This window comes from Cotesia typhae, unplaced genomic scaffold (assembly GCF_013202065.1).
Source record: "Cotesia typhae breed Kobodo isofemale line unplaced genomic scaffold, CoteBio_Ctyphae contig_36, whole genome shotgun sequence".
Classification (NCBI taxonomy): domain Eukaryota; kingdom Metazoa; phylum Arthropoda; class Insecta; order Hymenoptera; family Braconidae; genus Cotesia; species Cotesia typhae.
Genome location: NW_027423744.1, coordinates 757174 through 773531, shown reverse-complemented (window position 1 = coordinate 773531; position 16358 = coordinate 757174). Strand labels below are relative to the sequence as shown.

Here is a 16358-nt window from a genome sequence, read left to right as displayed (position 1 = left end):
ATATACGGTTCACATAAAGCTACATCAGATTCAAAATTGTTATACATAGTTGATACAGTAACATACAATTCATATGTAGTCATATATACATCACATATGGTTCATATGGTCATGTATAGTCATTAGTCATATATGGTAAGTACGGATCACATATGATCCACATATGTAATTCCCATATGATCATATGTGATTTTATGTCATCATATATGGTTTACATATGATCAGATATGGTTCATATGATTATACATGGTTCATATGATCATATATGGTTTATATGATCAGATATAGTTCATGTGATCATATATAGTTTACATATTGTGATATATGGCTTATATATAGTTATATGTAATTCATATGATCATATATAGTCACATATGATCATCTAAAGACTACATATGATCAATTATGATTCACATATCGTCATATGTGATTTACATGTGATCATATGATCATATATGTCCAATATGACCATATATGGTTTATATATATGATCATATATGGTTGACATATGGTCACATATGATCATCACCAAATCAAATTTAATGATCTACAATATCTTTTTGCTCTTCTTTCAATACAGCAAATTTTGAAAGCTCCAGTGATCACACACTAGTAATAAATAAAATAATCAATAAACAATAAACATTAGTAACTAAAAAAGCAATAAAACTATTAGACTTAAAATAAAATGCTACCAAAAAAAAATATTTATTATTTTACTATTACTATTATAAAATAAAATAAATAAATTTTGAAATAAATGTTATGTATTAATTTGATATTCATTATTTATTTACAAACAATTCATTTATAATTTTCACAATAAATGCTATTTGTTCCGAAAAAAATACTTTTCAGTATATAATGGCAAATTATAAGTTTTAACAACGACAATAAATATATTTATACATATGATATTCATATTAATAGTTCATGTAGATTTATATTTATTTAACTCGGCACTTTCAGAGGCGCTTTGGTATTATCTGTTTTTTCTTTTTTTTTTTTTTTTTATGTCCTATCGATCGCGACCTAGTTTACCCAGACCTACTTTTTCATCTTTTAAATGAACTCATTAAAAATCGGGTAAGATGAACCTCTGCAATAAAGTTAATTAAAGAACTTGTTAATTTAAAAATAGAAAAATTTTCGCATTTAAGAATAAGATTTTCAAAAAATTTTTTTAATAATTTTAATACATAAAAAAATGTATTTTAAATTTAAATTTTTGGCTGTGATATCACAATCGTTAACATTTTTCAATCTAAAAAATAATAATAAATTTTTTTAAGTGCCATAAAAAAAATTTTGAGGTTCATCTTACACGTAATTAATTAATAATAAATAACAAATTTAAAAATTCGAAACTAGAGAATGAAAAAATTAAACTTGTGATTTTAAAATAAAAAATTGTAATTAAAATAATTAAATACTTAAAATAATAAAGATGTAATAAATAAATATAACATTAACAAATAAATAAATTAACTTCTTGAGGTGAAACTAAAATAAATAACAAAGCATGCGACAATAATTAATACTAAAAATACGGCTGCGAGAATGAATCTTTGTTGCAACGCACGAAATATCATTCCTGATAAAATTCTTGATCCTCTTCCTATTTCTGCGTCTGTTTCTCTCAACTATAAGAGAAGAATAATTATTTATAAAATCTTTTTTTATATTTTATTAATCTAATTAATTTAAAAAATTAAAAAACTTGCACGAGATCGGCCTCTTTGAATAGTTTCTCTTTGTTCGCTCAAATCCTTGAGAACCTGCGCGCCGATGTCTTCAGTTTCAAGAATCATGCGGTAGCCATTTTGCAGAGTTCTTCCGGTGCGATCGATGCGCTCCGAAGTGTCGAGAAGCCGCGATTTTTGGTCCTCGGTGACGACTTCATTGTCCCAGTCATCGAGGACGTTCAAATCTACGATTTCCTCCTTGGGCTTTCGGGATAATTTAAATTCTTGGGTTAGTCGTTTCAGTTCTGCGCGGTGACTTTCTACGCGGCTGCGCAGACGGTCTCGTTGAGTTCCGCTTGTTCCGCGAACTTCCAGTTCCATTTGTTCCAACTGGAAATTCAGTTTTTTTAATTTTAATAAAAAATTATAATAAAAAAACAAATTAGAAATATTTTGCAAGTCAAATAATTTGGAAAAAAAATTATTCGGATTTTTTATCATTTTTTTTTGTCCAAAAAAAAAATTTATAATAAATTAATGAAAAATTATATATGATACTGAAATTAGTGGACATTAATGTACCAAAATTCAATTTCCATGGAGGACCTTTTAAAATAAGAATTTGGAGTTCTGCTTTTAACAGGAGCTGTGTTTGAGCACACCCTGAGATATTTTAAGGTGAGACGATTTATTTGATTTTTTGAGAATTTTTAACAGGAGCTTTAGTTGAGCACTTCTGGCTAAATTTTGAAATTTTAGCGAAAATGCTCAAACAAAGCTTCTGTTAAGAAATTCTATGAAAATTAAATAATTCGTCTCTTCTCAAAATGTCTTTGAAAATACCCAAAAATATCCCCAAGACAAAAAATCCCCGACAATTAATCCTAAATAGCCGGAATTTTTAAATAAAACGGAAAGATCAAATTTTAAAGATTTTTAAATTAATATACTACTAGAATTCAAATTTGCGCGCGCATGAATTTCAAGTTTGCATATATTTTTATGCTTTGATATATTTGACCAATCACGTTACGAATAGTTAGCTTACATGATATATTTTCATATTTTTCATCTAAATTATAAAAGTGGATGACTTTTTTATTTTTTTTTTACAAATTATGACAAAAAAAAATTTTTCGATAAATTTTATTTAACTTTTTAATCAAGTTATAAACATGGTTTTTATGTGTGTTTATTCGACATTAGACCAACACATACGCTTGTTACCATGTTGTGCCCTTTTATTATTGTGCTTTTTAATAATTTTTAATAACTATAACGAATTTAAAGGACAACCGTTAAAAGCAGAACTCAAAATTTCAATTTTAAAAGGTCCTCCAAGGAAATTAAATTTCGGCATACCCTAGTGAACATCTTACAATTCTTAGAATTTTTATAACCAATCAATTATTATAAAAAAAAAGGTTTAAAATTTTACAACTATACTCGGAAAAAAGTAAACTAGTTTCCTAAAATTTCTAAGTGCGGAATTTTTTAATTAAATTTTTTTTATTATAATTTAATCGTTATAAAAATCTAAAAAATTTGTAGATGTCTTTTAAATTCAGTATTATAAATTATATTTGTACAGAAAAAAAAACGTCAGATTGTTAATCTTAAATAAATGAAAAAATTTTCACTTACTTTAAAAATACGATAAAAAAATTTTTCAATTATTATTTTTTTATTTACTAAAACATTGACTTTGAAAAATATTTTTAATAACTAAGAAAATTTAAATAAAACTGAAAATAATTTAAATAATTTTTTTTAAATAAAAAAAAAAAAAGCAAACTTGCAAAATTAATGAAGCTAATTCAAAAATTCCCGGCAAAAAACAGCCGATAAGCTAGAGCTCACCAATTCCTGTGCCTCTTCCAATTGTCGATCGACATCCTGAACAAAGGCCCTTTTCTCACCTGAAAAAAAAACACTCAATAAACAAAACCCCTCCTGAACCTTTAAAATTCCCAAATTCTCTCACCCTCTAACATAAAAAAACCCAAAACTGTCTATCAAGCCCCCGAACCCTAAAAATAACCAAAAAAAAAAAAACTTACCTCCACTAACGACATTAATTCTGCCAATTTTAGCCGTAATATCTGCAGTAAGAACCGCGTACTGCTGCTCATAATTATCAATAAGCGTTGCCATTTTCGTGAAAATTTCACAGCACACTAATTTCGCGAACTAAATTAACGTCTGGCATCAGTAGTGTCAACCGTCCTTGCCCTTGTAGTAAACATAAATATCAATATCAACATAAAGTAGTTGGATAAAAAATACTAGCGCACTTTAGCTCGCTTTAGCTGACAGATATTTTCAAACGTCAATAAACTCCGGACTGTTTTACCCTACCGAGGCGCTGCGCTCGCGAGAACACGTGGAGATGACACAACTGAAAAAAGCCAGACGTGTATTTTCGATAAAATCTACCGAGTTTTATAAAATAATAGACTTTTTACCGCAAAACAAAAAATAAGTCTAAATTTTTAGGGATCAAATCCCTTTAAAGTATTTCAGCAGTTTTCGCGACAAGATGGCGCTCTTGCGCGGAGTTAAGACACGTCAGAATCGAGGGACCAATGGGAGCGCAGGAAATATTTAAGAGACCAATAGGAAGGGAACATGTTACGCAGGCGGTGATTTTTCGTAAACCTTGCACTTGTACACTTGTATTTTGAAAGTTTTTGGTGAGTATATCTGCGGTTAAACACATACATGTTTACTTATGTGTGGAATATATTGTATTGTCGTATTTAAGGGACTCGGGGTATAGAAACACAAATATATAGGTATAGGTATTTAATACACATCAAAAATGAAGATGGCTGCGGAGGTGAGGTGGCCAGTGTTGTTTTATTTATTAATTATTGTTAACTATTTGAATGCGAGTGATGTGCATAAAAAATTCGAGTACAAGTACTCTTTCAAGCCGCCTTACTTAGCGCAAAAAGACGGAAGTGTTCCGTTCTGGAATTACGGAGGCAGTAAGTAGTTTTTATTAATTTTCTACATAACCAAAATTATTTTTTACACGGTGGATAAATTATTCCACGCAGACTTCTCGAGATTCTTTCAAAATTTTTTGCGAAAAAAATCCCCGTTTTTTTATGAACCTCCCAGGGTGACTTTTTCCAATTTTGGAGCCGCAGTTTTAAGTAATAATTTTCGGTTTTTTCGTACCGTATGTTGCGGTTTGTTTTCTTGGGAGTTGTTTTTTTATTATTAAAAAAATTTTTTTCGAGTGAAATTTTAGCGAGTTTGAAAATTTATGCCAAAAATTGTTCGGGTTGGTTTTTGGAAAATTCTGATCTATTTTTTTACAGATGTGATTGCCAGCTCGGAAAAAGTCAGGTTAGCGCCGTCACTCAAGAGTCAGAAAGGTATAATCTAAATAAATATATATTTTCTTAATCAGTTTTATTAATTAAGGAGCGGAAGTTTAAAATTGGGTTAGATTTTGATGATAATAAAGTTATTAAATTAAAAGTAAAGAAAATTTTTAAAAATTGCACTTTTAGTATTTCAAAATTTTAGGAATTAATTTTTTTTTAATTAAAAAAAAAAAAATTCTAAAAATTTTTTAATGTCAGCTCACTTAAATTTCGTTAAATTTGGACCGAGAAAAATTATTTGACTGATTTACAGACTCTTTTCTTTTACAATGAAATTCGCAGACAATAATTTTTTAATTTTTATTTTTATTTAAAAATAAACTAAGTATAAAAATTATTTTTATTTTTATAATGAATCAATTATTGTAATAAAAATATTTTTTTAAATTTGCAATTATAATTTTCTAAAATTTCTATTTTTTTTCACTATAATTTAAATGCTAAAATTCTAAATAATTTTTTGTCTGTTAAATTCAGTATTAAATTTTTTAAATAAATTTTTCTTTCCATAATTTAATTATTCAAAAAAATTATAAAAAAATACAAAAAAATTGTTACATAATTTTTGATAAGATTTTAGCTAGTAAATTTGTCAAGAAAAATTAAAACTGAAAAGTTTTCAAAGTTTACATTATTTTAAAAGCGTGAAACAATTTTTTTAAATTAATAAATTACTGTAAAAAAAAAATAAACAATTTTTTAAAATGAAAATTCATTAAAAATATTTCTTTTTTATTAAAAATAAAACAGAAAAATAAATTTCAGGGTCAAAAATTAATGAATAAAATATTTTATATTAATATACAGTGATAATAAAATTGATAAGTGTGAAAATAAAATATTTAACAGAGCAATTAAATATTATGTAAACTCAATTAATAATTAAAATTTTTTAAAGATGAGTAACTCTACATTTTAATTGATAATTTTGTGTTTACTTTAATCATAAAAAAAAAATTATATTTAACTTGCTTGAAATAATAAAAATTCAATGAATAAAGAATTATTTTTAACCAAAAATTTTAATTTATTAAAATTTTATTAATTAATAATTTAAAAAAATAGGAGCAATATGGACCAAGCAGACGGTAGACTTCGATTGGTGGGAAGTAGAATTGAAATTCAACATAAACGGGCGAGGAAGAATCGGAGCTGATGGTCTAGCCTTCTGGTACACCACTCAACCAGGAAGCTTTGATGGTCCTGTATTTGGTAGTTCCGACATGTGGAATGGTCTTGGTATATTCTTCGATTCCTTTGATAATGACAATAAGCACAACAACCCTTACATTATGGCAATTGTTAACGATGGGACCAAAGTTTTTGATCACGCCAAGTGAGTTTATAAAAAAATTTATTTACATTATTATTATTAGTAATTATATATAAAAAAATTATATTCACTAATTATCTACTTGAATTTAGTGATGGAACGACACAAATGTCTGCTGGTTGTCTGAGAGATTTCCGTAATAAATTGTTCCCGACTCAAGCTAAAATTGAGTACTATCAGAACACTCTAACGGTATGTATAACTGCTAAATTATTTAATAATAATATTAATAATAATAATAATAATAATAATAATAATAATAATTTATATTAAAGCTTCGCTGGGCATTTTATAGAATTATATTTTTAGATCTAAATTTTAAATTTAATTAGAGTATTGTTTTGACTTTCACAAATTCCAAATTTCATCGAATCAGCATATACCTTTTATCCATGTAATAATTCCAGCTAATATTCATTGTAACTTTCAATGTGTAATCATTATAATGTTTGCGTGGCTTTTTTTCAAAAATGAATAATAATTGACACGAAGAAAAAAATTTGAAATGAGAATTTGGAGTCTATAGGAGCTATAGCTTGGAAATTAAAAATTTTTAATGTTAACACCCACCTTCGCAAACCCCTGTGAGATGAGCTATCGTAAAATTTGCCCATAGACTTTTTCTACATCTCTTACAGAAGATTCCTACCAAATTTGATGTCGATAGGAGCTATAGTTTAAAAACGGGAATTTTTCATTATTAACGCTCCCGCAATCCTCTTTGGGGTAGAAATATCGTAAAATTCGTTCATAAATTATTTTTTCATCATTTACAGAAAATTCCTACAAAATTTGGAGTCTGTAGGAGTTATAGCTTGAAAATAAAAAATTTTGATTGTTAATACCCACCCCCGCAACCCTCTGTGAGGTGAGATATCGTAAAATTCGTTTATAGATTATTTCTACATCTCTTACAGAAGATTTCTACCAAATTTGGAGTCGATAGGAGCTATAGCTTAAAAACGGGAATTTTTCATTGTTAACGCCCCCGCAACCCCCCTTGTGGGTGGAATTTATTAAAATCCGTTCTTAACTGACCTCTACTTGGCGAAAGGAATATTCCTGCCAAATTTCAAGTCTCTAGGTCTTATAGTTCCAGAGATATCGTGATGAGTGACTATATCTATAGAAAGTCTACTATATATATATAAATAAATAATAATAATAATTTGTATTAACATGAAAAAAAATTGTTGCTTGATCAGGTTATTTATTATAATTATATAATATTTTATATAATTATAATAATATTATATAATTATATATTATATAATTATATTATATACTATTATTATAATTATTATTATTATTGTTTTTGTTTTCATTTAAAAATAAAATTATTATATAGTGACTCAAAAAATCACTATAATTCTTAAAATATTGATTTTATAAAGCGAATATTAACATTATTATTATCTATAAATTTAGCTGCTCTTCCACAACGGAATGACAAGCAGTCCAGACGAATTCGAGCTGTGTTTCCGGGTAGAAAACATTTTCTTGCCCAAGGGAGCTTACTTCGGAGTATCAGCAGCCACTGGAGGGCTTGCTGATGATCACGACGTCATGCATTTCTTGACGACGTCTCTCCATCCACCTGGACAAATCCAGCTTGATCAAACCAGAACTGTGTCCAACGAAGATCAGGCTAAGATCAGCCAAGAGTATCAGGACTATCAGAAGAAATTGGATCAACAAAAAGAAGACTATCGCAAGTAGGTTTTCATTTTTATTTCAAAATATGATTAGTGTATAAATTTTTCCTGATATTTTTTCATAATACTGAAATTAACAGACATCACACATCACAATTCTCCAGACTGTTATAAAAAATTATTAAGAAAAAAATTCTTCAAGTAGAAATTAAAAAAAAATTAATACGAATTTTTTCAGTGAAATTTATTTTTAAATTAAAACCAAAAAATTGTCTTTGATAATTTCAGTATCATAATTAATTTAATAAGAAAATATTGGATTAATTAATTAATTAAATATTTTTCTTACCTTTATTTTGATTTCAGTGAGTAGCAAAAATTATTTATTTAATTTTTCTGATATTTTGTTAACAAGAAACTGCTTTTATCGACGCGCTTATATTTCTAAGCTGCGATCGTTAAAGAGCGGGAAGCGCTAATAAATTTAAAATTTTATTTAAGCACAACTTACATAAATAATTTATTGTAAAAAAAATTCTATAAATTTTTTTAATGTCAGAAGTCTTGAATAATATACTTTAAATTTCAAACTAGATTTTTTTATTAAAAGTCAAATTTTATAAATTGACACTTTTTTTTTTAACTTCAATATTTTAATTTCTAATTTCAATACAAAATTATACAATTCTTAAATTTACAGTCATATAAAATTTCTTATAATTTTTTTAAAGAAAATTAAATAAAAATTCAACTTAAAAATTTTTAAAAATTACTATGATTTTTAAAAAAAAATTTATTTACTTTTCGAATAAAATAAAAAAATTGTTGAATTATTTTAATCAAAACAAAAAAATTTCATTGTGAATTTTGACTAAAATTTTGACCAAAAAATAAGAAATTAAAAACAATTTTTTTGAAAAAATTGAATTTTCAAAAAATTTATTGAATTTAAAAAAATTTTTTTTATTCCAGAGAACACCCCGATGAGCGCCGTGAAAAGGAAGAATTCGACGACTGGTTCGAATCCGACAGTCAGCGCGAGCTTCGTCAAATCTTCACCGGACAGAGCCACATGTTCGAAATTCTGCGCGAGTTGCACAAAAAACTGGACGAGACAATCGGTAAACAAGAGCGCACGCTCTCTCTTATCTCGCAACTGCAGGTCGGCGGCGTCCAGACCGGCGGTGGTGGCCAACCTGTCCAATTGATAGACACGATCCGCAGGCAAGAGGTAGACGCGGTGCTCAGCAACCAGAACATAATCCTGAACACTGCTCGCGAGATAAAATCCTTCGTTGGGGAGGTTAACTCCAAAGCGGAGTCTATTTTGACGAACCAGGCCCGCGGACCTACTGCCCAAGTCCAGCCCATCGGCTACGACTACCAATCCCTGATCTCGGAAATGCGCGACGGACTTAACCAGGTCAAACGCGACATTGCTCAGACCTACAACAAATTGACTGCCGCGCCACCTGCGACCTCTTGTCCCACGGGTAATTGTCTCACCACGACCATGTTCATTGTTTTTGTCGTTATTCAATTGTTCATCCTTCTCGGGTACAGCATGTACCGCGATAGCAAAGAAGCGCAAGCTAAAAAATTCTATTAAAATATTTTTAATAGCCAAATTAATTACTTAATAAAAATTAATTAAAATCAATTTTTAATTTTTTTTTTTTTCAATTGGTTACTTAAAATTGTTCTTTTTTTTTTTATTTAAATTTTATTAGGTTTTTTGTTACGGTTCCAAACGGCCAAAAATGAATTTCAATGGATAATATTTTTGTATTAACATTTCATGATTCTCAAGTCGGCTGACATTTTTAAAAAATTAGTATAAAGTATAAAATATAATAATTATTTGGAAAAATTTTAATGTCGGGTGACTTGAGATTCATTTAAAATTTTTAGAAGTTACGATTCCATGTCAAGGCGTGTATTTATGAATTTATTGTATAAATTTTGGTAGAAAATTTGGTTTAGTTAACATCTACAAGGAATGTAGATTCCGAAAATAATTTTTTTTTTTCGTTTTTATTGACCCATCCTTTTGGAGCAACGGCGCAGCGCGAAAAGCGATACAAACCACTGCAAGAGCTCGGAGTTCGAATCTCGGCGGAGGTATTTTTTTTTTTTTTATTTAATTACTTAATTAGGATAAAACTTTTAAATTTGAGCTCAAATAAAAAATTTTATGACTGAAAAAAATTAACATTTAAAAGTTTTTTATTTTAAACCGAAAAATTGTTGCTGATCAATAGTAACTAAAAAAAGATACTAAATTTAACTACCAAAAATTTTTACAATAAATAAATAAATAAAAAAACAAATCGTCAATAATAAAAAAATAAATCTAATCTCTAAACATTTTAAAGTGTAAATAAATAATTAATTCTTCGGAGTTTTAAAATCATCTCAAAACTCCACTATTCCATACAACATTTATAAATTGAAACAAGATATTTTGAATAAAGAAATATTTAAAAAAATAATTTTGTCAATAATAATAACACGCACAGAATTTAAAAAATGGTTAATTTTACACGGAAATTTCAACTCATTCCTTATTTCCAATATAATGATTAATGATGATTGATAATAATTATTAATATGTAACTTTTTTACTGTCCGCGACTGAGATGTATGTAAATGTTGATTCTGAATAAATATATCATGGGTAAACATTGTATGTAATAGATGTAATCTAACGTAAGATAATAAAAATGATAAATTTTGTATCGTTTATTAATTTTGAATAATTATTTTTATTTTTGTTTGCATTTTAGTAATTATCAATTATATTCATTGGTAAAAATGAATAATTAGTAAAATTAATTCCTTATTGCATTTATAAGAGTTTATAAAAAATTGTATATGTATAAGAATAAATGAATATAAGAAAAAAAGATTTTTTTAATCATTTCTAGGTTGAGATTAAATTTTTCAACTTTTTGCACGCCTTATAAGCGAAGCGGAGGTGCTCTCTTCTCGTCTTACAAAAATCAAGTGATTTTTTGAACTAAATAGTCCACTGAAATGACTCTTATGCGTTGTTCAAAGTAATTTTTGACTGAGATATTTTTTGATAGTGAAATCGAGAATTTTCCGTAGAATTTAATAAAAAAAAAACGCGAAATCTCAATTCGATACGGAAGTTAATTAAAAAAATTAATACAATGAATTTTTTTTTCAAAAATTTTCAATTTTTTTTTGTTTTCAAAAATTTTCAATTTTTTTTTTTCAAAAATTTTTTTTTTTTTTCAAAAATTTACCAAATTACTAATACAGAATGAAGAGAAAAATAAAAATTTTTTTTTTTCATTTTTGATAAAAATCATGACTTTTTCAGAGCGAAATTTTTGCTCCTTAAATTTTTTCAAAAATTTAATCAAGCGAGAAATAAAACGGTTGGCTGGATTAAATTGAAACTTCGTAGAGTATTTGTGAGTATATTGAACAGTAAAACGCACACTTAACATTTGTTGTTTCCGCAATATTTTTGATTGGGCGCTTGATTTTCCAAAAAACCACAAAAAGCCCATTTTTGGTTGCTTTTTCAAATTCATGTAATGATTGAAAAAAAATTTTTTTTTCAAAAATCAATAGCCAATCCTTGTAGAGAATTTATTCAAGTGTTTAAAATCAACCTTAAAATTTCTGTGCAATCATTGGTTGCTGAGATATTGGTAGTCAAAGACAAAACGATCTTTTTCCTTTCAAACACCGATATCTCAGTGAGAAATGCTCGTATTGAGATTTTTAAAAAACCAAATTAAAGCTGAATAACTAAGCTATTCAGTCCATGTAAAGGTTAAATCAAAAAAATATTTTTCACGTCCGTAGATTAAAAAAAAAAACCAAAAAAATTTCGAAAATTTTTTTTTCGGTGGATTTTTTAAGATTACTCGAAAACAATTTTGAAAAAAAATATTTCAAACTCAGATCCAAAAACTAGACGCTTAGAGCTACGATTTGCTTTTTTTTTATTTGCTGTACGACCATTTTTGTATAAATTACAGCTTATTGAAAATCCCCCAAAAATTTGGATTTTTTTCTTGCTCCCTTCATTTTTGTGAGAAGTTTACAGAAATAAAGATAAGGTTGTATTAAAGAAGGTGTATGTCTATTGACAAATAAATTCAATACAGAGCGAATTCACATATGAATACACGCCGGGGTGAAACATCGGCGGCAGAACGCCGTGGGGAGGTGTAACGGATAAAATAGATTTTGATTTAGGACCCGTAGATACAGGAGCGATTTGTCCGAGTGAATAAAACCGATCGGTGGATATGTCCCATAGAAGCAGAAGATGTATGGTGTTTATGTACTGCACGAATGTATGATTAAATTGATTAAAAGACCGTGATATGTTACGCTGCTCGTATTTCATATTGCGTATCGGGAGTAATTTGATAAAGTTAGTCAATCGAGCTAATCGAATTATTTATTTTTCTTTCCGAGTTATTACTTTATAAAGAATTATTTTAATCAACAGAAAGAAAAAAAACTAAAATTAGCAACTTAAAAACAGATCAAATATTTGAGCTACAATTATTGTGTTCTGCAAAATATTATATTGATTAAATTGAGGTAGTTAATTACAAAAAAAAAAAAATCTATACATATATGAGAGATTTTTAGCTATATATAGTGACTCATCACCATCTCCCTGAAACTATAAGGCGTAGAGACTTCAAATTTGCTCGGAATATTACTTTTGCTCGAATGGGATTTACGTAATTAAAAATTCAATTTTTCAACAATTTAATTAATAATTAATTTAATTTTTCTTAATTGAATTGTTACGATCAATTAAATTTTCTTAAATTTAATCTATATTAAGAAAAATAAGAAAAATTTTGTTTCCAGGATAGTCATATAATAAAATCGGTTTTTTTTTCGTGAAATTTAGTATATAAGAGATTTTTAGGTATATAGTGACTCATCACGATATCTCTGGAACTATAAGGCGTAGAGACTTCAAATTTGGTAGGAATATTACTTTTGCTATGTAGAGGTCAGCTAAGAACGGATTTTAAAAAATTCCTTCCTCAAAGGGGTTTGCGGGGGCGTTAACAATGAAAAATTCCAATTTTTTAACTACAGCTCCTATAGACTCCAAATTTGATAGGAATCTTCTGTAAGAGATATAGAAATAGTCTATGAACGAATTTTACGATTGATCACCCCACAGGGGGTTGCGGGGGTGGGTATCAACAATGAAAAATTTTAATTTTCAAACTATAGCTTCTACAGACTCCAAATTTGTTAGGAATTTTCTTTAAGTGATGTAAAAATTATTTATAAACAAATTTTACGATAGCTCACGACACAGGGGGTTGCGGGGGTGGGTGTTAACATTAAAATTTCATTTTCCGAGTTGTAGCTCCTATAAGCTCCAAATTTGGTAAGAATCTTCTGTATGTGATGTATAAATGATTTAATATCGGATTTTATGACAACCTACTCCCAATATGGACTGCGGGGGTGGATGTTAAGAATGAAAATTTAAAATTTCCAAGCTCTAGCTCCTATAGGATCCAAATGATATAGTGATTGCACATTGAAAGCTACAATGAATATTAGCTAGAATTATCACATGGATAAAAGGTACAGGCCTATCCGATGGAATTTAGAATCTAAGCAAATCATTTAAAAAAACAATTCTATAAAATACTCAGCGAAAAGAGTAATCAGATATACAGTAAAAATAATAAATAATAAATATTGAATATCTAGATATTGAAGCTCAGGACGACACAATCGAAAATTGGGCACGCCCAAAAAGAGCGTTGCGAATTAGATGTATGCAGCAATTTATGTATTATGTTATACTGTATGTATTATTATTTATTATTATTATACTCAGAAGCACAGCCGAGGATGTGCAGCCATACGAAGATATTAAAGATATGAGATTTCTATTGGCGTTTGAATTTCATCGAGGGTGGAATGGGCTCGTACTCGATACCAATACAAGATAGAAGATAGAAGATACGATTGTGCTCAGTATAATGTAGTGTGTGTCGCCCCTTTGGTTGGCCTTTGCCAACAATACTCACATCGAATGAATTTTAAATTTACAGAATACATTTCGCGAATAAATCGTTCTTCTTCGAGGATTGATTAATGGGCGGAGGTTCCGAAGATAAATCTGGAAATTAATTTACGATTTACGAAACTTTTGACACGTGCTTGTTGAGCTTGAATTATTTTACTGGTTAATTTTATTGTGAGAAAGGTGAAAAGAAATTTTCTTTATAAATTTCTTTATAAACAAATCGTTTATTGGTATTTAAGAAATTAATTTTTCAACTAATTTTAGCGTATAAGCTAACTTTTTTACTCCAAACAAATCAAAATAATTAAAATAAATAATTTTAAGTAAAAATATAAGGTATTATGAAGAAACGAATCTCATTAAATTATAATTTTTTATTTGAAATATTTCTGAAATTTGAAATTAAAGAATTTTTTAATATGTCAATGATAGCCAAATTGAAAAGCTTAAACTGATATTTAAGGTAGTACCCTCGCCAGAGTCGTTTTCTTAGGATTTTTTAAAATTTTGGCAGATTAATGTTCATATAATTCTGCATCGATTGGCGCAATTTGAAAATTTTTGACCATCTAGTTTTAGAGATATTTAATTTCAAAGTTTGAGTTTTGAACGCTCTTATACATTACGGTATACGGGATATCCAAAAGTTTACCTACAAACATTTTTATATCTCAGAAACTTTTCTTAGGATCTTTTTAAAAAACTAGAGTAACGTTAACTAACAACTAAACAATTTTTTAAAAATAATTTCATTGATAATTACCACACAGTTTCAGATATATTTATTAATAAGTAATGAAAAATTTACCAGACTTTAGCCGAGGAAGGGATACGTTAATAAAGCTATGGCAACAACGCAAGTTTTGTGAGCCGCAAAAAAAGTATGAGACACGCAAGCGCTGAAAAATTTGAAAAATTCAATGTTCGTTAGGTGTAATATTATAGTTATTAATTTTATTTATTTAAAAAAAAAAGAACAATGATTATTTTATGAAAATAAGTATTTTTCTATATTTATTAAAAATTCAAAAAAGTTAACTATTTTAATATAATAATATATATTAATCTTTGATAAGTTATAAAAATAATAGTCAGATGAAATAATAAAAAATCGTAAAATTTGAAATCAGTTAATACATCAACACAAAAGTTTAATTACTGATTTTTCTGCAAAAACAAAACAATACTGTCAATTATTTTTTTTTTTTTTTTTTTCAGACATTGTAATTATATTTCCGAATAAATGTATGTAAATAAATAAATAAACGCATGTATCAAAACAGAGGTTAGTCTACAGCTGGTCCAAAATACTACAGTGTAACCATTACAAAATATATTAACGCTCATGCAGTGTCATCAGACTTTTCAAACGATCAGTTTCTCGTTGGTGATTGGCTAAAATAAGTACATAAACAGCAAAAAGTTTTAGGCTTGTCAATAATTACTCTCAAGTATATGTACCGTACACTCTAACATAAACTTTTGACTACGGAAGTCGCGAGGGTTCTACCTTAAATTTCGAGTACTGTTTGTATGATTCTATTGAAAAATTTTATAACAGATCAATTCTTCATTCAAGATTTTTTTTCTTGGATCAACTTAATTATTTTTTATCATTAACAATGATTAAATCATTGCTCAATATTCAAATAATTATAGGAAGTTATTAACAGACGAAAAATAGAAGAACTAAAAGTTTAGTTACATTTTTAAGGATTATGATCGAACTAATTAATAATTTTTGACCTACATTAAAAAAAATCTTTTCCCTTAAAAATTACAAAAAAATTTGAGAATTTTATCAAGTTACTAAAAGAAGGCAGGCCATCAATGTCTTAAATAACGCACTTGATATTTCGATTCTCAATACAACTGCACACTGTTTATTCTCTTAAAGTCGTTAAATATCGATAAAATCGCCGTCACAATTCAATTGTACAATTACAAAATAATGATAGTGATAACAACGACTAACATATTTAGTTGGATAGTTTCAAATCATTTAACACAGTGATAATTATTTTAACATTAAGTCTGATTGGTTGCTTTAGTATCTCTTCAACTTTATCACAAAAAATTCTAAAATTACAGTACACAATTTTTGTACAGAAATAATGTTTACTGGAATAAAAATCTTAATAGTTATTTGCGCGATTGCCGAATCAATGCAACTTCCGCATGAACCTTATAAAGTAAGTTGTATTCTTTAATTTTGAAAATAAA

The 16358-nt window shown here is 27.6% G+C and overlaps 2 protein-coding genes across 2 annotated transcripts; one reads left to right on the top strand and one right to left on the bottom strand.

The window, feature by feature from the left end:
- Window positions 1-763: 763 nt before the first annotated feature.
- Vti1a (Vesicle transport through interaction with t-SNAREs 1a) lies at window positions 764-4188 on the bottom strand. The gene is made up of 4 exons (XM_074241930.1): window positions 3746-4188; window positions 3546-3604; window positions 1725-2075; window positions 764-1643 (listed from the first exon to the last, which is right to left on the bottom strand). Exons 1-4 carry the CDS (start codon window positions 3837-3839, stop codon window positions 1485-1487), a joined length of 663 nt encoding a protein of 220 aa, XP_074098031.1. The 5' UTR covers window positions 3840-4188; the 3' UTR covers window positions 764-1484.
- A 192-nt stretch (window positions 4189-4380) lies between these two features.
- Ergic53 (lectin, mannose binding protein ergic53) lies at window positions 4381-9731 on the top strand. The gene is made up of 6 exons (XM_074241929.1): window positions 4381-4675; window positions 5015-5071; window positions 6149-6419; window positions 6509-6608; window positions 7845-8131; window positions 9044-9731. Exons 1-6 carry the CDS (start codon window positions 4507-4509, stop codon window positions 9678-9680), a joined length of 1521 nt encoding a protein of 506 aa, XP_074098030.1. The 5' UTR covers window positions 4381-4506; the 3' UTR covers window positions 9681-9731.
- The last annotated feature ends 6627 nt before the right edge of the window (window positions 9732-16358 follow it).

Bases quoted from the DNA above. Each gene is read 5' to 3' on its own strand.
- Vti1a (XM_074241930.1), bottom strand. From the start codon at position 3,839: ATGGCAACGCTTATTGATAATTATGAGCAGCAGTACGCGGTTCTTACT. The intron at 3,605-3,745 runs GTAAGTTTTTTT...TTTTTTTTTCAG, and splicing joins AATTAATGTCGTTAGTGGAG to GTGAGAAAAGGGCCTTTGTT. The intron at 2,076-3,545 runs GTGAGCTCTAGC...CTGAATTTCCAG, and splicing joins TGGAAGAGGCACAGGAATTG to TTGGAACAAATGGAACTGGA.
- Ergic53 (XM_074241929.1), top strand. From the start codon at position 4,507: ATGAAGATGGCTGCGGAGGTGAGGTGGCCAGTGTTGTTTTATTTATTA. The intron at 4,676-5,014 runs GTAAGTAGTTTT...ATTTTTTTACAG, and splicing joins GTTCTGGAATTACGGAGGCA to ATGTGATTGCCAGCTCGGAA. The intron at 6,609-7,844 runs GTATGTATAACT...CTATAAATTTAG, and splicing joins ACTATCAGAACACTCTAACG to CTGCTCTTCCACAACGGAAT.